This window comes from Schistocerca piceifrons, chromosome 8 (genome assembly GCF_021461385.2).
Source record: "Schistocerca piceifrons isolate TAMUIC-IGC-003096 chromosome 8, iqSchPice1.1, whole genome shotgun sequence".
Taxonomy (NCBI): Eukaryota; Metazoa; Arthropoda; class Insecta; order Orthoptera; family Acrididae; genus Schistocerca; species Schistocerca piceifrons.
This window is the reverse complement of record NC_060145.1, coordinates 160,962,723-160,984,490: the sequence shown is the minus strand read 5'-3', so window position 1 is coordinate 160,984,490 and position 21,768 is coordinate 160,962,723. Positions and strand designations below refer to the sequence as shown.

General features: G+C 41.2%; 1 protein-coding gene across 8 annotated transcripts in view; it reads right to left on the bottom strand.

The window, feature by feature from the left end:
* The window catches only part of LOC124711709 (uncharacterized protein DDB_G0284459-like), a 167,126-nt gene that overhangs the window by 49,577 nt on the left and 95,781 nt on the right, over positions 1 to 21,768 (bottom strand). For 6 of the 8 annotated variants that reach the window (XM_047241916.1, XM_047241912.1, XM_047241919.1 and 3 more), the window contains exons 4-5: positions 7,777 to 7,908; positions 5,864 to 6,028 (exon numbers count right to left, since the gene is read on the bottom strand). In XM_047241916.1, the coding sequence (XP_047097872.1) occupies positions 5,864 to 6,028; positions 7,777 to 7,908 (297 nt within the window). The remainder of the gene's footprint in view (positions 1 to 5,863; positions 6,029 to 7,776; positions 7,909 to 21,768) is intronic. The other 2 variants (XM_047241914.1, XM_047241920.1) reach the window with 2 other exon arrangements.

Sequence of the window (21,768 nt, the reverse complement as noted above, 5' to 3'; positions counted from 1 at the left end):
GTCTAACAAGTGGAGCCATAGATACTCTGCCTACTACCAGAAATCTGGAAAAATTACAATCCTCCTCCTAGTGCTTATCCATTCAATATGGTGGTGACCATCACAACTTTATTATTTTTTGTTTGTTCAAGAGAGTTTCTCTCTCCTGTGTGAAGTCCATGTCATTAAGTTTCTGAGTCAAGATGCTGTTTTCTCCCTCAGCCTCATTTTACCAGATATCTTTCCTTAAAAAAAAGAAGAAAAAAAAATGGTTATGCAGAAGTTTATACCAGTTTCCAGGCCTCATAACATGGGTGAGATACTGTAGTGCTGCGCCACAAGTAAGTGCAGGCATGGATTTGGGGAATTCTTGTAAATTTCTTGCATCTATGGCTGTAAGGTAGTAGCTGAGAGACTTCTCACGTCAGGCAATGTTGGTATTTAGCAAACAACAGCTGCGAGGCAGGTCTACGACACAGCGTGCAGGCAAGAAGGTACAGCCTGGTGGGCACTGTATACAAGTGTGAAGTACTAAGGGCAGCAGAGGGCACTGACATGCTGTGAAGAACCCATAGATTGCAGTTGCAACAGCACCTAGTGACCTATGTGTAGGGGCCGAAGTGGGCTAAGGAAAAGTGACATGGTATTATTAAAGAGCACTCCACTTGTTCCCTTTAGAGGAACTTATTCAGTCATAGAGAAAAGACATATAAATAAGCGAGCCTGGAAGTTCAAAGGGGGCAGTCATGTTATCATTCTGTTCACATCTAAAACTGGACAGAATGAAAGTTGCAGGTCAATCACAACAACCTTCTAGTGATGGATATCAGCACCCAACCGGCCCACTTAAACTACCATCAACCTTCACTGCAGAGAGACGCCAAAGCTGTGGTGGGGCAAGCTGTATCTGGGAGCTGCACTAGCACAAGGAGTGAGAGGTCTGCTAGCCTCCGCTGCTCTGGGTGACACTGTCCAGCAGACTGCAAGCTCTGTCCGTAGAGGCGGAGCAGGGGCATTGTAACTCATGGCCTCCTCGATGCAGAGCTGTCTGCAGTCCCTTATTGAGTTGGGTGGATGGCCAGAGCTGCTTAGGCTCATTACATCGATGGTGGTCAGCAGTTTCTGTCTGGCAAACTACATGAGGTCCACGAGTTGTGCTTGAGGGAGCAGCCAGTCGTGTCCCAGGCTACCGGCAAAACCGACACATGCGGTGCCCACTGATCTATGATGTCAGTAGGAGGGCTACATCTGCAAGGCGGGGCAGCCGGACACCGATGCAGCAGATTCTGGCATTGACATTGACCCATGCATGGACTCTGCGAGGCACAATCATTGGGATCAGCAGAAGGCTCACTGTGAACCTTCGATGCAATAAAATCAATGACATTCTTGACAGTGTTTCCCTTCATGCTTCAGCATGAATCACCGTTCTTTCCCAAAACATACCCCTCTGTCATTCTGACGTATTACAATCCCAGTTCAGGGGGTTGTAACAGTAGTTTTCCACATTTTACTACCTTTGGAACCTGTTTTTCTTTATTTCACAGAAAATTCCATTGTCAGTAATTTTATTTGTCTATGGTACTCTTAGATTTTCTCCAGGACAGCCACCTCTCAAATGCCTCAAGTCATTTGCTTGTCATCTCAGACAAAGTTCAGGTCCCACATCCACAGAAAAGAATGGAAAACATGTAGCAATGTAGAAATCTTAATTTTGTTTTGATTAAGAGGTGATGGCTCTGTCATTTTACGAACTGCAGCTCCTGCTTTCTCAACAGGAACTTTAATTTCTTTCAAGTTCTCCTATTTGTTGTTAATGTTAGTTTATAGGTATGTATAATTTGTTTTCTTGCTCAATAAATTCACCATTAATGTTTAGGCAATACGAAATGTCTGTTACATTTGGTGCTTTGCAGCTTTGTATAAATTGTAAATATGTCATTAATGATTTACTGTTTAATGTGACCTGCTTGTTTGTAGTATTTTATTTTACTGCACAGGTTTGGGCATATCTGGGTTACAAAAGACCTTCTTTTATGTTACTTCTAGTATATGTGGTAGTATTTTTTGTGTATGCGATTTTTCATATCATTACAATTTCACATGCCTTCTATGCAACGCTTTTTAGCATATGCCAGTGACAATATTTCTTAACAATAAGCTTTATATGCAAAAAGTAAGGTATTTTTTTAATGAAAATACACGCAGTTGTCATTGGCAATTGCTGTGCATGCAAAGATTATTTTTTCTAATTTGTATTACCTCTGTTAGCGTAACAAAGAAAATTATTTCCATTAAAGAATACTAATGAAATTTTCAACATTTTTTGGTTTTGTAGATCAATCTATTAATTTAGAATGTCAGGATCTATTGGAAATGAGTGTTTGGTGTCACCGGCCGGTAGGCCCCTTGCGGGGCAGGTCCAGCCGCTTTGGTGCAAGTCTTATTACATTCGACGCCATATTGGGCGACCTGCGCGCCAGATGGGAATGAAACGATGATGAAGACAGCACAATACCCAGTCCCAGAGCGGAGAAAATCTCCGACCCAGTTGGGAATCGAACCCGGGCCCATAGAAAGGCAATCCGTCAAGCTGACCACTCAGCTATCGGGGTGGACAGGATGTATTGTTATATGGGGAAATTGCATATTTCTTCCTATGTATTTAGTAAGCTGCCCTTTTCAGCAATATATAGAACTGACAGGCACTATGTTTTGTCACTGATTGTGTGGTTATATTTTTATAAAAACACTTATGCTTATTGCATTTAAGTATGTATAAAGCATATTATCTTATTACTACAAGATTATTATGAAATAATATCACTGGCACATGCTAAAAACCATTATGCATATGGCAACTTACATTATAAAGACAAGAAAAATCACACACACATAAAACACTACTACATATACTAGAAGTAATGTATTAGAAGAAAGCTCTTTTGTAGTACACATACTGCTGATGAAAGGCAACACCCAAAATAAACTACCACCAAGAAGCTGCTTACGTCAAATAATTAATAATTAACATGGCATATTTATGGTTTAAGTGACAGTATGGTATATATTTCTTGCTGATGACAATGAATTTTGTTTCACCTATGTTTATTTCTAGCCCACAACACTCATCTTTTGGTGATGCAGGATACAAGATGTCTAAGGCTATTTAAGCTGTCAGCAAATATTACAGTTAGTGTAGTGGATACTGTTCAGCTTCAAGGCAATTCTTTCTTCAACATTTTCATTGGCTTCTTTGAAGGGAATATGAGCTAAAATATTGGTGGCAACAAAATACAGCCCCGTCTCACTCCTTAGCATATCTTTAATGTGTCATTTTATCATTTTCTATTCTTGTAGTGGAATATTGGTTTCAATACAAATTAATTATGATCCAGGTCGTTGTCATATACCCCACTGTTTTTCAGCACCTTGACTGTCTTGCAATGTTGTACTCACTAAAAAGCTGTTTGATAATCAGTAGAACAAGCACAGACACCACAGTTCATGTCTTCACTTCCGATATAGTTTTAATGGAGAGAATTTGTAGATTCTTTTGTGAATAATTTTTAGAAATATTTTCATGACATGACTTATCACATTTGTTGTGAAATCAGTACATTTTGGCTTTTTTTTTTTTTGGCCAAGATTACAAACTCTTGACTGAGGGCACTGAGGAATGGTACCTGAAATATACGTAATTTTTATTGAATGGTTTTATCATCCAATCTATTTGTTCTTCATCAAACAATTTATGGAATTCAGAATGTGTCTCCTCTGGTCCTGCTGCTTTCCGACTTTGAATGTAACCTTTGTGTTCTCCTGCTACTCCACCAGCATTTACTGATTGTAGAGTGTAACCCTGCTTTGTGGGACATTTGTTGCATGGATGTAGTGGATTATGTTCGTATCCTGAGGGATGCAGAAAAGACCACAACAACGTTATAAGTCAGTTTCTTTTCTTGGAAAGCTAATTTAAGCTTTTTTACTAACTGCCATAAGTTTATAAAAAAATATTTTTCATTATAAGCAATTGTATAGGAGGTACAATATAGACAGTTAGGAAATGTGAGAAAGCAAACTAACTCTGGTGAGAGAGAAGCTGTAGAAAACTTACAGAAAGTAAGAATGTATTACAGGATTTTGACTTCTTTTCCAGTGCATTGTTCCTTCTTTCTAACTTTCTACATTTGTCTGTTTTGGTTCAGAATTTGGAGTGACTTTACCTCAAGTTACTTCTCCTATACAGTTGTCATTTTCTACATTTTCCCCTTTTCTACTTGTCCCTTCTCCTTATGAGCATAAGATCTGAAACTCTTATAGCCTCAGATTCAACACTGTTTGCTTGTGTCAGAAGCACTCTTCTTGTTCTTATTTTAATAATTAAGGAGGACACCGTTCTCACCAGCAAAGCAAATTCCTACATAACTTCCACTGTAGTGAGTACGGATAATTCCTAAACTAATTAACTTTGCACTGCTGTGGACATGTATACACATATTTTCCCCACTGCTCCCCAGGTGCTGTTGGACGTGTATATGCAGGACACCTGGGTTTTCCTTCACTGCTATGGATGTCTATAAAAGCATCCTGAGCCACTGATCTCTCACTACCGTCGATGGAGTTACTTCCATTTTTCTAAGAACAAAAAATTTTTGAGCATTTATCACACAACATATGTGCCTCATTACGTGCTATCATTTACAGAAAACCTCCTTTTGATACCTTTAATCATTCATTAGATATGACAGTTGTTATGCCCACAATTCGCAATGAGTAAGAACGCGAATGGGCGTGTCGCGTTGGACCAGCCATCGGATATAAAACCCTTTAACTCTAGAATAAAGTGAGGCATTGTTCTGCTTTCAATTTCAAATAAAATTTAGAGATCATCTCTACATTTCATTTGCTGTAATGTATGGCCTAAAATCAACCACATGCGAAGTTTATGCAATGCATTTTTATCTCTGCAAAACTTTTAAAATTTCTCACACAGTCTTAAGTAATTTAATGCAGCACAGTAATTATGGCATATAAGGAAATGAAATTCAATCAGTCATCAAGCGAAGATATCAGAGTATAATATGAGCAAAAATCAATTTTTTTTCGCTGAATAGCTTTCAAAAAAATCATATATGTATTTCCTGCCATCTACAACAGCATCTCTCAACACAGGCACCAACATTTGGCGAGCAGTACATCCATAACAAAGCCATCCTTACGCCGAATGCAGAGAGGACGCCTGTAGCAGCGAAAGGGTTAATTATCAACAAACGCGGAAGACACTATTTCATATGCCATTGACAATAAGTGGTTTGGAAATTATGTGATGACTTTTTTTTTGTGGGGGGGGGGGGGGGGGGGGGAGGGGGTGCAGCTCCACAGTCCAAGTATCTTCAGTACATTGCATGAAATCAAAAATAGACACACAGTTATCGAGCAGAGGAGAGGGCAGCAGCAGAAGGAACAAGATTTAACATTTATAACTGAAAATACCATGTTTATATTTTATTCTTATTTCTTATCATTCATCAAAGAAGTACGATTTTCATCTCTGAGGATGTTATCTTATGGAAATCCAGTCCTCAGTACAGCTAACATGTATTATCATAAATTTTCTTACTATTGCGTCAGCAGCTTCATGACAGAAATTAAAAGCATGCTTAAGAACGGAAGTTATTTAAAAACAAGCTAATAAATAGAACCAAAGAAATACAGTACAGAATTGAAAAATTTATCCAACTGGCGTGAAACTGCATATCTACAGACACTGAATATAACTAATAATTTACACTAATTACGCACTTATTTTACTACTCAACCACTTTGTTACAGAATTTGAACTACATATCATAGATATTAACAGTAAAGCAGAGGTTCTCACTTTCTTTGCTAGCCACGAAAATAGTTCAATGAGCTTTGCTAAAGATGAGGACCAATTCAACGTAAACGACGTTCTGTACCTCCTGATGGCTTCACCAATATTCAATGGCTCACACAAGTCTAATGGCTGACATTGCACATGAGGTGGTATGCTCTGCAAGGCCTGCTAAAAACAATAATACTTTACACACGACTAGCACAAAAATTAAAACAAGTCAGAAGAGTCTAACAAACACAACAAATTGACAGTTATTCACCTACTACCATTCATTAAACTTAGTAGCATTTTTCCATGTGTATGAATTGCATAGTTACCTGAGCTATAATAATTCATTCAGTTTGTGTATTAATCTTCTACGCAGCTGAAATTTGTGACAGTTACTTAGACTATGCACGTTTTGCATTCTTATTTCCAAAGATGTCGTCAGTGGCAACTTTTTTTTCACACATGCCCAAATTTTCGGTAAAATGAGATTCTTTCCAAACACTCATTTAACAGTATAAAATTGCATTCGCATGGACATAATACTGTCCCTGTCTGCTAGAATATGGGCAGCATGTTTATGAAAGCACGGCATACAATCTGACAAAAACTGAAGTGCAGGATTCAACAAAAAAATTGCCACTGATAATGATGCTAGCAATGTTGAACATGGGGAGAAAACATTGCTTAAGATATAAATATGTCTTCTTTATCATCCACTTGCATAATCAAACAAACACAATGAACAATTATGACAACAAAAAATGTGAATAATTCAGTTCCAAAAGATGTCAGGAGTTACCTCACAAAAATTAAATAAATTTTTAGCACATCAAGGTGGGGAACACACAACATTGACAATGTCTCGCATTCAAAACAGCAAAAGTTGGTCTGAATTCAGTGAATTATTCTACAATAACAACTGAACATCATTGGATTGCCCATAAGTTGTCTGAAGTGTATTTGTTTAGTACTGATAACTACAGAATGTGGGTGAATTAAGAGTTCTACGTGTGGTAGTGGTGTTGTATAATTATAACCAATGAGAAACAAGAAAGAAGGCAAATGCCAATGCTGACACAGACAACTCTTCTGGTAGTAGCACCAAAAAAAGAGGGCATCAAGCCACCAGTGTATTTTACCACTTAAAAATTTGTTAGCCTCAAGATTTACGAACTAGGAAGAATTGCAAAGCAAATGTCAAAATCCAGAATGAGATTTTCACTCTGCAGCGGAGTGTGCGCTGATATGAAACTTCCTGGCAGATTAAAACTGTGTGCCCGACCGAGACTCGAACTCGGGACCTTTGCCTTTTGCGGCCAAGTGCTCTACCATCTGAGCTACCGAAGCACGACTCACGCCCGGTACTCACAGCTTTACTTCTGCCAGTATCTCGTCTCCTACCTTCCAAACTTTACAGAAGCTCTCCTGCGAGCTGTGAGTACCGGGCGTGAGTCGTGCTTAGGTAGCTCAGATGGTAGAGCACTTGCCTGCGAAAGGCAAAGGTCCCGAGTTAGAGTCTCGGTTGGGCACACAGTTTTAATCTGCCAGGAAGTTTCAAATGTCAAAATGCATTGTTGTAATTCAGCAATTCTGTCTGCAGGTTAACATAATGAGATATTTCTAGTTAACATAATGAGAGATACTTCTATGTCTGAAGCAAGCAAAACTGGAACTTTTGGTTAACTTACTTATGTGCTAGTATCATCTCAGTTTATTATCCATCTGGATGGCTATGAACTACAGTTGAGCTACTGCACAGAAGATGTATTGCAGGAAACAGTGAACAATCAAAAGGCTTCAATTGCCATTTAAACTTTTCATTTTCACCACTTAGTACTTCAACTGTTAAAATGTCAGACTTAAGAAAATTTAAATCCTTAAGAAATCTAAAAAACCTTAAGTACTACAAAATTCTACAACCTATTTACCTGATATGTCATATCACAGTTTCCACTATCTGCTGGTGTGTCCACTTCTTCTACACATTCTAATGTCTTAACTGGTTTCCCATGCTCTCTTATACTTTTTATGCTGGTGTCTTTTGGGCTTCCTGTTGTCTCCTGGAATACAAATACTTATACACGATTACATTCAACAGCCTACTGATAAGGGGTACAGTAATCATATTTTTGTAATTTTTCACATCTATGGTACGCGAAGTTCAGAATTCAAATATAAATTGGCCAAAGCAGTTCAACACAGCTCTCAAAATTCAAGAAAATTGATCCTGAAGTTCTCCAGCATGCCTTAATTTACTAAATATAGGTCAGTTTATAACAAGACATGTAGCTCTGTCAGGGGCACTTGAGCTGTAATTGCTGGAGTGCTGGTTGAAGTCTTGCTTCAGTATTTTTTTTATCTAGTTGAATTCTAATACCTACATCATTTAAATATAAAATTGATTAAATATATGATAATTAACACACATCTATCATTTTTATGAGAAGTGCATGTGAGTTTAATAGAAATGCAATATCTGAGTATCTTCACAGAGAGACTCTCATGTGTGCATTTTTACAACCTCTGCAGTATGCCCGTTACTATTGGTTAACATTGACATCAGTTGCCAAAACTGAGATCTCATGCCACTGTTCGTTGGCTGGGTTGTTGGATGAGTAAAGGGATCAAACTATAGGGTCATCAGTCCCTTTTTCCTCAGACAGACAGGTCTACATGACTGTACATGAGAGATAGCCTACCATGCTAAACTCTAGCACCAGAGGGGGGAGGGGGGGGGGGGGTGTACGAAATGTCAATGAAGGCAAGATAAGGGACAAAAGGGAGGATGATGGGCATGCAAGGTGCCTCATCTGGAGAGCAGCAATGAAGTAACATACATCACCCAGTGCCCGCCACTTACCACAGTTAACTCCACTCAAACTGTCTATGAAAGACTAACAATGTGGACAGGGCAAGAAAAGCATAGAAAGACAAAAGATGAACAAGTCTAACAGACAACAGGAGAAGGGAGAAGAAGAGTAAAAGAGCAGGTAGGGTGAGGACCCAGCTGGACCACCAAGCCTAGACAACCACATCCTGGTGTGGGCAGAGGAGGCAACAGAGTTTTCTCCCAACCCCTCAATAAGGGAGGGAGGGGAGCATGGGCAATGGCAATTTGCCTGATCCCGCACAAGATGATGTTGCTGAAGGGTACTTAAGCAGTGATGTTTCAAGATTACACATGAAATATATATATGTATACTACAAGCAAATCATCAAAGAAAATAGCATCATCAAACCAACACAAACAGTGGTAATTTCTGAAGAAGCAATGTTACTAGCAGAAGACTTATTCCATTATACGTTACAAACCTTACACGAAAACAGTATGTAACATGTGACGAGGTAATTATGATCAATGAACAGAAAGAAGGAATTTTTCCATGGTATTACAATAATCAGAAGTAAGAAAACACACATTTTCCATAAAAAATGATAATTAGGGGTGTGAGTTGCCATATACTTAATGAACTTTATATTTAAATGATGCAAGTGTTTGAACTGAACCAGAAAAAAATAATGAGCAAAGATGATCTCAAACCAGCAGTCCACTGGCTACCACCCTCAAGTGCTACTGACAGAGCCATGCAACACTCCAAAATCTCTCCTACCTTTAATAAATTAAGGTCACTCTGAGAACTTCAAAGTCAATTTTCGCATTTTCTCGGGAATTTCCGACTGTTTCATCTAACTGCTTTCAGACACTGATATTTGAGTTCTGAAGTTCACATGCCATAAACATGAATAATTACAGAAATCTGATAGCAGTGCAGCCCCTTGTGAAATCGGTTCCCAAGATTTCAAAAAGGCAACTACCTCCACTTATTACATGTCTCGACAAAAGCAATCACAAATTAAAGTATTAAAAACTATGCAACAAAATACTGGACAGAATACAGAGTATTCAGAAATCGAACTATACTGTACACATGCACAACAAAGGAAACATCTTAGATGACCATTTCAGGCCTACTGAATGGTAAAATTAACTACTTATACATCCATTTATAAATTAATAACTTAATAAAATCATGTTATAGTCAAATGCAGTAAGTCTCTTTATGCTAGTAAGCACTAGGAGAGTAGAACATGGAAGGAGCCTTCATAAGAAATAGTGGAATACAAAGTGACAGGCATTTGATCAGCAACACTTTCATTACAAAAGTCATATGATTCTAATCAATTCAGAACTTTAAAATAATCCATAAGAAGGAGAGCATGGTTAATTGTGTGACACGTACACACTAGGCCAGTGAATGACAGACTGCATTCAGCCAAACACTGGTCACCAGGGCACTGGTGTTGGGCTTCTCCTTCACACCATACAAAGAGCCTGAACCAAGGGATTTGGTCATGTGCAATCACCGTTGGCTTTGATAGCTTGCTGATGCTCCCATTTTGTTGTTGTTGTTGTAGAGTAGAGTTTTAATTACAATTTCACTGACTAATGAGGAAAGAAGAGGATTTAGCAGTCACAGCATTCGCAATATTTATTTTACCACAAGAAGCTGATGTTCAGAAAAGGTAGGACAAAATTAATGTCTATATTAAAGTTGAATTAGAATATAGGCTATGTCATAATATCTGTTACTGAACTGTGTAAGCCTTAAAATTCCCAAAGATACCACCTCTTTTAGGAGAGCTGTATCTGCAGCAGAAAGTTCATAGATACTCCCACTTTTGTTTGTATCTCTTTGTCATTCACAGCAAAAACATGCCAATAAAGAACACCATTTTCTTTTTTATATAGTGCATATCACTTTCTAATATGCTGAGTTATTTCCCTTTTCTAATAGCTGAGTTATTTCCCTCCAAGTGCCTAGTCTTTTCAGTTTGTTCGTAAGGGCCCATAAACATTTCCATTCGTGTTACAACTATAAGCTTTAATGCTTTCTCCATATTCCACTCTATACTCCAGTATTTTTAAATACAATGAATACCTAGCCTTAGCAAGAGCAGTCATTGCCTGCAGGGGAAGCAGCAACTAAGTTTTTCAGGACAGCCACGAGTAGCACTCAGTATGTTTTACCGAATGGTTTTGCTCTTTAACAGCAAATTACTGTACTTTATACAGTAAGTTCCAGAGTTTCTGATGATGCTCTTATTAAATCAAAGAGCAAAACAGATGAACAAAACATACTCAGTATGTCTTGTTGATGTATGGAAACACATACACACCCATTCCAGAGAGACACAAAATCGCTACTGAATCAACAAATATTTGATCTGGCATCAACACTATGAGAGGGATCCCAATGCCAACCAACTGCCAATGCTTTGATTTTACAGCCAGCAAACCAAACCGCAACCAAGGCCAACCACTTTATTGGTTCTGATTTGCCACCTGTACACACTAAGCAAATCTCTGTCAACAACATAACTGGCTGTCATTCGTTGGCCTACTGTGAATGTAGCTGTAGAGCTATAATTGGCACCTGCGCCACCTCACCTCTGGGTCACAATGACAACACTAAATCCCTTGCGCCCCCCCCCCCCCCCAAATCACTCTCTGTGGTGTGTGTGTGTGTGTGTGTGTGTGTGTGTGTGTGTGTGTGTGTGTGTGTAGGGACGCAACACCTCCTATCTGTGGCTAATAAAATTTTAAAATCACCCCTGGCCTGAAGCCTTAACTAGACCAATTGAAGACTGCCGTCATAATTAATAAGACCTGAGAAACACGTTTACACAGATTCCTTAATATCTGAGTCCCAGAAGGGTTTTGTTGTGGACAAGATTTTCGTAGTAGAAAAATCAATTAAATGTCATGCGGAGATGATATGCTCTACTATGGCTGACTTACTTGGTCGCAAAAGACACGCGACAATAAGGATCGTGCACCTTTCATATACTCTGCATTTAATTGAGATGTTTCCATCTTGGCAGCTCTTTCTCAACATGGAGGAAAACACTAAAAAAAGTACAGTCTACATATTGTCAGAAGACTTTAGGTTTAATTCTGTCAATGTCCTGATGTTGCTCACACATCTACTTCACTACTCTGTAGTTCACACGTAAGTGCCTGGCAGAGCATTCTTCGAATCACATTCTCTAACAATGTGTAGGAAAAATGAAGATTTAAATCTTTCTGTGCGAACTAGGATTTCTCGTATTTTCTATGATGATCGTTTCTACCTATGTAGGTTGCTGAGAAAAATATTTTCACATTCAGTGGAGAAAATTGGTGACTGAAATTTCGTGACAAAATCCTGCACCAAAGAGAAACACCTTTGTTTTAATTATTGCCGCCACATCTTGCTTCTCATATCATGACACTCTTCCCTATTTTGTAATAAGACAAAATGAGCTGCCTTCTGAGAACTTTTTTGATGTCCTCTGTCAATAATATCTGAGAAGGACACACAACACACAGCAATATTCTACCAGAGGACAAACAAGCATAGTGTAGGCAGTCTTTAGTAGATCTGTTGCACCTTTGAAGTGTTCCATCAATACAATGCACTCTTTGGTTTGCCTTCCCCATAACATTATCTATGTGATCATTTCAACTTTAAGTTGTTCATAACTATAACTCCTAGGCATTTAGTTGAATTTTCAGCTTTTGAATTTGTGCGATTTATCGTGCAACCGAAATACAATGGATTTCTTTAGTACTCATGTGGATGACCTCACACATTTTGTTATTTATAGTCAATTGTCACTTTTTGCACCATAGATGCTGTGTGTAAGTCATTTTGCAACTGGTTTTGACGTTTTGGTGACTTACTAGACAGTAAATGACAGCATCATTTGGAAGCAATCCAAGAGGGCTGCTCAGACTTTCTCTTAAATAGTTTATATGGGTTAGGAGAAGTAGAGGCCCTATAACAGTTCCTTGTGGAATGCAGATATCACTTCACCTTTACTGGATAATTTACCAGGTTATAATGGTAGGCCTTCCTTGTGGACTTCAGGAATACCACACATACTTCATTTAAAGTAACATTTCAGCAAGTTGAGTGGTAGGGCAGCTGCCAGCCAACTGCTGTTCTTCCTCATGTGCCACATGCTCACTGTGCTGCCTGTTCCGTTGGTATACACACAGCCTCTTCAATGTGGCTGGCTGCATGCAGGCAACACTGCCTTCCAACATTGCAAGGTGTCAATCACAATTACTTTATTCAACAGTAAAATGCATATTGCTTCGAGAGATGTTGCAGTCACTTTTAATGCACTCAAAATCTGATACTGGTCTTGACCACTGTATTTATTAATTTTGTACTGGCTTACGCATTTTGGCTTTATGCTATTCTCCAAGGCTCTACAAGAGAAATACATGAAAGATTATCAGTGAAAATACATTGGATGGAAAGGGACCAAACTACGAGGTCATCAGTCCCTTGTTCTGAATAAACAAAGTCACAAGTGTGAGAATAAAACAAATGAGACTGACAACTCTAAACGGAATGAAAGGAAAAATCACAAGAACGATGAAGGGCAACATACATGTAAATGGACAAAGGAGGACGAGAGAACCACAGAAATGGATGAAGAGATTAAAACAACAAAGCAAATTACCATGGCTGGCTGACCATGAGAATAAAAAAAGGAGAAGCCAGCCACTCTGGAACACTTAAAACCTCACCCTAGAAACACTAGGGTGGAGGACACAGAGGGACAAAGGACATGCGCTAAAACTTATATCAAATGATAAAACCCACCCTCATGAATAAAACGTAAAACTGAATCAGCCGATGAGGCGTCGTCAAATTAGCAGAAACTAGTCCGGTAAGCCAGATTTCATCGCTGGGCGGTCAAAGTGGGACAGTGCACCAGAATATGGGTCACTGTCAACCAGGCACCGCACTGACACTCAGGAGGGTCTTCACGGCGCAGGAGGTAACCGTGGGTCGCAGAAGCATGGCCAATGCAGAGCCAGCAGAGGACAACTGATTCCCTGTGAGAGGCCCCCATGGAAGACTTCCACACATTCGTAGTCTCCTTAATCACACGCAGTTTGTTGTGTGTACTGTTATGCCGTTCCATCTCCCAAAGCCGAAAAATGCTACAGCGTAAGTCAGGATCAGAGATGCCCATCTGCAGAAGCAGTTTCCACGTAGTCGGTTTGGCCAGCCTGTTGGCAAGTTCGTTGCCTGGGATGCCGACGTGTCCTGGAGTCCACACAAACACCACTGAATGATGGGACCGGTCCAGAGCATAGATGGACTCCTGGATGGATGCTACCAAAGGATGGCAAGGGTAGCACTGGTCGATAGCTTGTAGGCTGCTCAAGGAGTCATTACATACAAGAAATGATTTCCTGGGGCATGAACGGATATACTGAAGTGCACGAGAGGTGGCAACCAGCTCTGCAGTGAATACACTGCAGCCAGCGGGCAAGGAATGCTGTTCAAAATGGCCTCTGTGGACGTAGGCAAAATCAACATGACCATCAAGCCATCAAGCAGTCTGTTTAAACCACTTCAGAGCCCCGGAATACGTCAAGAATCGAGAGGAAATGACAGCGGTAGGAGTAACAGAGTCCTTCGGGTCACACAAAACGTCCAGATGAATCTGCGGCCTAGGTGTACACCATAGAGGTGTATGCGGACAGACCTGGATGGGAGGTGGGAAAGGGAAGGACTCCACTTCAGACAGAACGGATCGCATGTGAACTGTAATCGTTAGCCCTGACCTGGCCCGCCGATGCGGGAGATAAACTGCTGCGGGTGGAAAAGGAGACGGTAATTCAGATGTTCAGAAGAACTATGAATGTGTGCAACGTAACTGGCAAGCAGTTGTGCATGTCGGATCTGCAATGGAGGGACTCCAGCCTCCACCAGGACACTGGTCACCGGACCCCTTCTAAAAGCTCCCGTCACTAGGCGAATGCCACAGTGGTGCACTGGGTGAAGTACACGCAACACTGAGCTTGCCGCCAAACCATAAACCACACTCCCACAGTCAAGGCGGGCTTGAACAAGGGCTTTGTAGAGCTGCAATAGAGTAGAGCGATCTGAACCCCAGTTGGTGTTGCTCAGGCAGTGGAGGGCATTGAGGTGCTGCCAGCACTTCCACTTAAGCTGACGAAGGTGAGGTAGCCATGTCAATCGGGCGTCAGAAACTAGTCATGAAGGTAAAGTTCTGGTTCCAGATGAACGGTACGATGCCGACAGAAGTGCATGACACACAACTTAGCGGCCGAAAACTGGAAGCCATGGGCGAGAGCCGATGACTGCGCCTTGTGGATGGCTCCCTGTAGGTGCTGCTCAGCAACACTGGTACTGGTGGAGCAGTACGAAATGCAGAAGTCGTCTGCATACAGAGTGGGTGAGACGTACGGCCCTACAGCTGCTGCTAGACCATTAATGGCCACTAAAAATAGTGATACACTCAATACAGAGACCTGTGGGACCCCATTCTCCTGGATATGGGTGGGTGGACTATGAGAGGCACCAACAAGGACACGGAAAGTACGGAGCAACAGGAAATTCTGGATAAAAATCTGGAGTGGGCCTCTGAGACCCCACCTGTATAACGAGGCAAGGATATGTCGTCACCAGGTGGTGTCATACACTTTGCGTAGTTCAAAAAAGACGGCAACAAGGTGTTGGCGTCTGGAAAAGGCTGTTCAGATGGCAGACTTGAGGGACACAAGATTATCAGTGGTAGAGCGTCCCTGGCGGAATCCATCCCGATATTGAGCCAGTAGGCCACGCGACTCCAGGACCCAACCCAACCAGCACCGCCACCATATGTTCCAGCAGCTCCATCCCGATATTGAGCCAGTAGGCCACGCGACTCCAGGACCCAACCCAACCAGCACCGCCACCATATGTTCCAGCAGCTTACAAACAATGTTGGTGAGGCTGATGGGACCATAGATACCGACATCAAGTGGGTTTTTGCCGGGTTTGAGCACTGGAACAATGGTGCTCTCCCGCCATTGGGATGAAAAGACACCATCGCACCAGATCCAGTTGTAGATGATGATGAGATGGCACTTGTAATCAGACGAGAGATGTTTAAACATCTCACTGTGGATCCGATCCGGCCCAAGAGCTATGTCGGGGCCATATGCAAGAGCACTGAGGAGCTTCCACTCCGTAAATTTGGTGTTATAAGGTTCACTGTGGCGTGTAGTGAAAGATAGGACTTTCCTTTCCATCCGCCATTTGTGGGTGCAGAAGGCTGGGGGGGGGGGGGGGGGAATTGTGTTTGCATTGGTACATAACACGCCATTGATTATAACGCCAGGGTCACCTGTTGGGGTCTGGTACCCAAAAAACATCTGATCTTTGTCCAGACATGGGAAGGTGACATGTGGCACCCAATAGTTGACTCATACCTCTCTCAGCACCCCCGTTTCCTTTGTTTTATAAGCTGGCATACACGGGGATGGAGCCAGATGTCTAGGGAAGGGTGTCGCTTATATCGCTGTAGAGCTCGCCAATACTCTGTAATTGCCTCAGCAACTTCCGGCATCCAACAAGGGATTGTCTTTCACCGGGGAGGGCACGCTACAGAGCGAGGGATTGTGTCACCTGCTCAACCATCACATCAATGTTACCATGTGATGCAGAGTCAACAGTGACATCAGAGGTGAAATTTTCCCAGTCCGCCTTGTTTAAAGCTCACCTGGGCAGGCATTCATGGGCCTGACACCAGGGCAGTGACAGGAAGATGGAAAAGTGGTCACTATCACACAGGTCGTCATGTGCTCTCCAGTGGATAGATGGGAGACGTCCAGGGCTGCAAATTGATAATCAATGGCCGAGTAACAACCTTAAGCCACACTGAAATGCGTGGCAGCCCCAGTATTTAACAGGCACAGGTCAAATCGAGACAGTAAAGTTTCGACATCTTTGCCTCTGCCAGTAAGCACGGTGTCACCCCACGAGGGGTTATGGGCAGTAAAATCTCCCAAAAGTACAAAAGGTTTAGGGAGTTGATCAACCAGTGCAGCTAATACATTCAGGGGTACTGCACCATCTGGAGGAAGATATACAATGCAGACAGTTATTTCCTGTGTCGTCCGTATTCTGACAGACACGGCTTCAAGAGGGGTTTGAAGGGACACAGTTTCACTAAAGACTGAGTTTAGGACATAAACACAAACTCCACCTGACACTCAATTATAGTCTCTATGGTTCCTGTAATATCCCTTATAGCTACGGAGGGCAGGGGTCCGCATTGTCGGGAACCAGGTTTCCTTAGCATTAAAGTTAGACTTTGCCCGCTTAGAGACTGCTGGCGGTGCACCACCAGCAAGAGATGATGTACTACGCTTCATGGCATGTCATTCGCCCTGATGCCACCCACTCCTGACCAGGAGCCCTCTCCACGGGCGCCACCCAGCCGCAGCAAAGGCCACCTGCCAGGATGGCCATTGCTGGGAGTCCCGATGCCCCAGGATGACTGGCACCTACTCCTTGGCATATGTGCGGAGTTAACAGCGCAGGCATCAGCAGAGCAATCCCTGTGTTGTCAGGGGGCTACAACCAACAGGGTACATGATGGCCCCACCACAACAGACTGGCTAACATGCTGGATATCAGGTACAAAGAAGTCCATGGTCATTGTCGGCACAGAAAGTGACACTGCATAGTGGAAAATGCACCATAGACATAATGCACCATATAAGGTGCCTTTCCCCAATTGGCTAGCTCTTCGGGAAAATTTTGAAAAATGGAGGTCAAACCCTACAGGGGTCCATCACAAAGGCCGAAACATGTGATACTCCCTTTAGTCGCCTCTTACGACAGGCAAGAATACCTTGGCCCTATTCTTACCCCAGGACCAGGAAGGGGGAAAACACATTGGTACAATTACATAAAATGCACTTTGTTTGAACAGAAGTAGTCAGTGCCCAGCAAAAAAACATTGATAAAATGCACATCATAAATGCAGAGAGAGGCAGGAGTAACCAATATATCAATATTACGATTCACTAAACAGGAGGCGATTTTCTTGTTGTAGGTAAAATAAGGTACCACTGCACTCATTCATTAAAAGAACTGTCATGTGAGGATCTTGTCGCTTATATAGATGCCCTTTCCATGGAGAAAATATAACATTTCTGAGGAGGCATTTGTGTGTGTTTCCCTTTTTATTTCTTCTGCTGCATCACTAGAGAGAGGTCTAACAGCATATTCACTAGCATTACTAAATTCAGTGTCAATTTCTTTTTTAAGGCACAACCGACAGTGTTGCATTCTGCAACATCTTATCTGTGTAATACTTATTTTGAATGACATCTGTGACAGGTGGATGAACTTTGATGATTGTCTTTAAGAAGTCTCCTTATGGGCCCAGTCTGACTTACCCATGTTACATCATTGAACCATTTACAGGAGAGATACAATATCTGTGTACTGAGAAAACAGTAGTTTCACAACTGCATCCAGTTCGCAGCAAATAAAGCAAATCATCTCCTTCACCAGTGCTGTGATTGCCTTTATACAATAGAGGGTGTTAAACTCAAAGGGCAGCCTGTGGCCAAGGTCTGTGCACATATACCATTGTGCCAATTTTTGGTGGTGGTTGTTGTCTTCAGTCCTGAGACTGGTTTGATGCAGCTCTCCACGCTACTCCATCCTGTGCAACCTTCTTCATCTCCCAGTACCTACTGCAGCCTACATCCTTCTGAATCTGCTTAGTGTATTCATCTCTTGGTCTCCTCCTACAATTTTTACCCTCCACGCTGCCCTCCAGTACCAAATTGGTGATCCCTTGATGTCTCAGAACATGTCCTACCAACCAATCCCTTCTCCTAGTCAAGTTGTGCCACAAACTCCTCTTCTCCCCAATTCTGTTCAATACCTCCTCATTAGTTATGTGATCTACCCATCTAATCTTCAGCATTCTTCTGTAGTACCACATTTAGAGAGCTTCTATTCTCTTCTTGTCTAAACTATTTATCGTCCATGTTACACTTCCATACATGGCTACACTCCATACAAATACTTTCACAAACGACTTCCTGACACTTAAATCTACACTCTATGTTAACAAATTTCTCTTCTTCAGAAACGCTTTCCTTGCCATTGCCAGTCTACATTTTATATCCTCTACTCCGAACATCACCAAATAGCAAAACTCATTTACTACTTTAAGTGTCTCATTTGCTAATCTAATTTCTGCAGCATCACCCGATTTAATTCGACTACATTCCATTATCCTCGTTTTGCTTTTGTTGATGTTCATCTTATACCCTCCTTTCAAGACACTGTCCATTCCATTCAACTGCTCTTCCAAGTCCATTGCTGTCTCTGACAGAATTACAATGTCATCGGCAAACCCCGAAGTTTTTTTTCTCTTCTCCATCGATTTTAATACCTACTCTGAACTTTTCTTTTGTTTCCTTTACTGCTTGCTCAATATACAGATTGAATAGCATCGGGGAGAGGCTGCAACCCTGTCTCACTCCCTTCCCAACCACTGCTTCTCTTTCCTGTCCCTCGACTCTTATAACTGCCATCTGGTTTCTGTGCAAATTGTAAATAGCCTTTCGCTCCCTGTATTTGACCCCTGCCACCTTCAGAATTTGAAAGAGAGTATTCCAGCCAACATTGTCAAAAGCTTTTGGTATAGGCCTAAATGAAAGACACAAGTAGGTATCGTATACTGCACAAGAGTGATATGCCAAGCCCCAAGTGGTTAAGTAGATCATTGAAACTGCCATTATTTTGCAAGGTCAAATTGGTAGATAACAGACAAGGGATTCAAGCAACCAAACACTAGCTCTCATACAGCAGCCTGCCTGTAACCACAACATGGGCAGGCCCATACAATGCCGAGGTTGTTTCAAATATGCTGCAGAAGATTCTCTGTGAAGTCCTATCACATCCTCCGCACAATCCCGATCTCTCTCCTTATGATTTCCATATTTTTTGGAGTCTTTAAGAAAGACATTCATGGCCATCAATTTGCTTTGGATGAAAAGATGCACATCTGGATACAATCATGGTTCTGTAGGAAACCTCGAACATTTTTCCATGCAGGCACTGACTGTACTGTTTTTCAGTGGGATAACTTAGCAGATATGGTGATTAATTTTGAAATAATAAACCATTTACTCAATTTTCCTCATCTGTCTCATTTTCAATGGACTGCCCCTTATACTGTAAGACTGACGTGGGATAGACCCTTGTTACCTCAGCATTAACAACAAAGTACCAGAGTTTGAAGCACAAAACAATGAAGCCTACATAATACGAAGTACAGAAATCTGGTTAAAAACGAAAACATAACAGAAGACATGGAACTCAAATCTACTGAAATCGCAACTGTTGCTCAATGTGAGAGAGTGTCAACAAGGCTCATTCTCAAGGGTAGACATAAATGTTTATTTGGATGCTTCTATCAGCCACCACTTCACCTGCGATAAAACCAGAAGCTTTAGAAAGAACCTGAGCCCAATAGCAAGCATGACAAGACACCCTACAAAACAATACTAAATACACAAACATATAATACTGCAGTGTAATGGAATATCTTAAATATAAAATAAATAGTAAATGCTTTCTCTGAAAATAACACACAATATAGATCTGCGGTTGAAGATGCCCACACTGAAACTTACCACAATTCAAAAATCTACCCCCTTACAGGAACATGCATACATATGTATCAAGTGCAGAAATATGGTTGACCTAGGATTGCACAGGTATGTATGTATAGTATGATAAGGATAACGTGTTGACTGACACTTCACATCATGGAACTTAGTTCCTCCAACCAGAGCTCCTAATGTTACCTGTGGACTGCCCATTGTTGCCAATGGCATACAACAAAGTAGCATTCAAGTTGGAGTTATAGAATTGTGTGCTGTACACACATTTGTCATCAGGCATTGCTAGCAGCCCAGTCAAAGCAGACAAATATGCGTTCTTCCCATGTCATAGACCACTCCCTATTGCCTGAGTCCTAACCAAGGCAACTGATTTCACAGCAAATCAAACGTAAAATTATACAAAGTTTTACTCACAGTAAAAAAAAAATAATATATATATTCACAATAGGCAGAACCCCGTGGAGGCATGGTATACAGTTCCCACAAAGAAACTTCTAATTGAACAGACTATAACATAATAAGTGAAAAATTAAGTACATGACTGTAGACAGACAGATGCTGAATGAAACACTTTTGGCTGTCAAAAGGGAAATGCATGAAGCCTTCACTGTACATTTTAGCAATCTTATTGAAAAATCAGGTCAACCACAGCTGACGATACCAAAACACCAATAGCTACAACTGAAACTACGAACATTGGAATCTGTCACTTCCCTTGACCTATATAGGCCTCGGTCAACCACAAAAAAACCAAAACACCTCAAAAATCAAACATCCATACATAAATCATAACACATCCAATACACTATCAATACACAAAACATCACAACTCAAGAAAAATCACCAGAGGGCAACATCAAACAAAACAAGATGACATCCACAAACACATCAAACTCCACACCGTAATGACGTCACACACCACAACACTCTTACATCACAGGTCAAAGCAGATGGGTGGAATCTGACACTTCCATTGACCTAAATCAGGAATGCTTAACTCATTTTTCAATGTTTCTTTACAATGGAAATTCCAGGAATGCTACTCAGTTTAATTCTTGGACCACTGCAAAGATGAGCGATACAGATATTAGCATAGTGGCATTGAGTAACAGCTGAAACCACAAACTGAACAAAGATCCAGGGCCCCAAGGAGCTATCAGATTATACACAGATTATGCAGCTGCATTAGTAACTCTCTTATCCATAATACACATCTCAGACAAAATCTCGTTGGAAGAAAACCCGTATCACACCCATCTACAAGAAGGGTAACAGACAAAACAAAAGTGAGCCGCAAAGCTGTTTTTCACTATCACTGTTTCAGATCATACGAGTTAGTGCCTGTCAAAATAAATCTGCGACCGTCACGAGGATATATTTTGAGGGAGTACACAACACATTCCAAGAG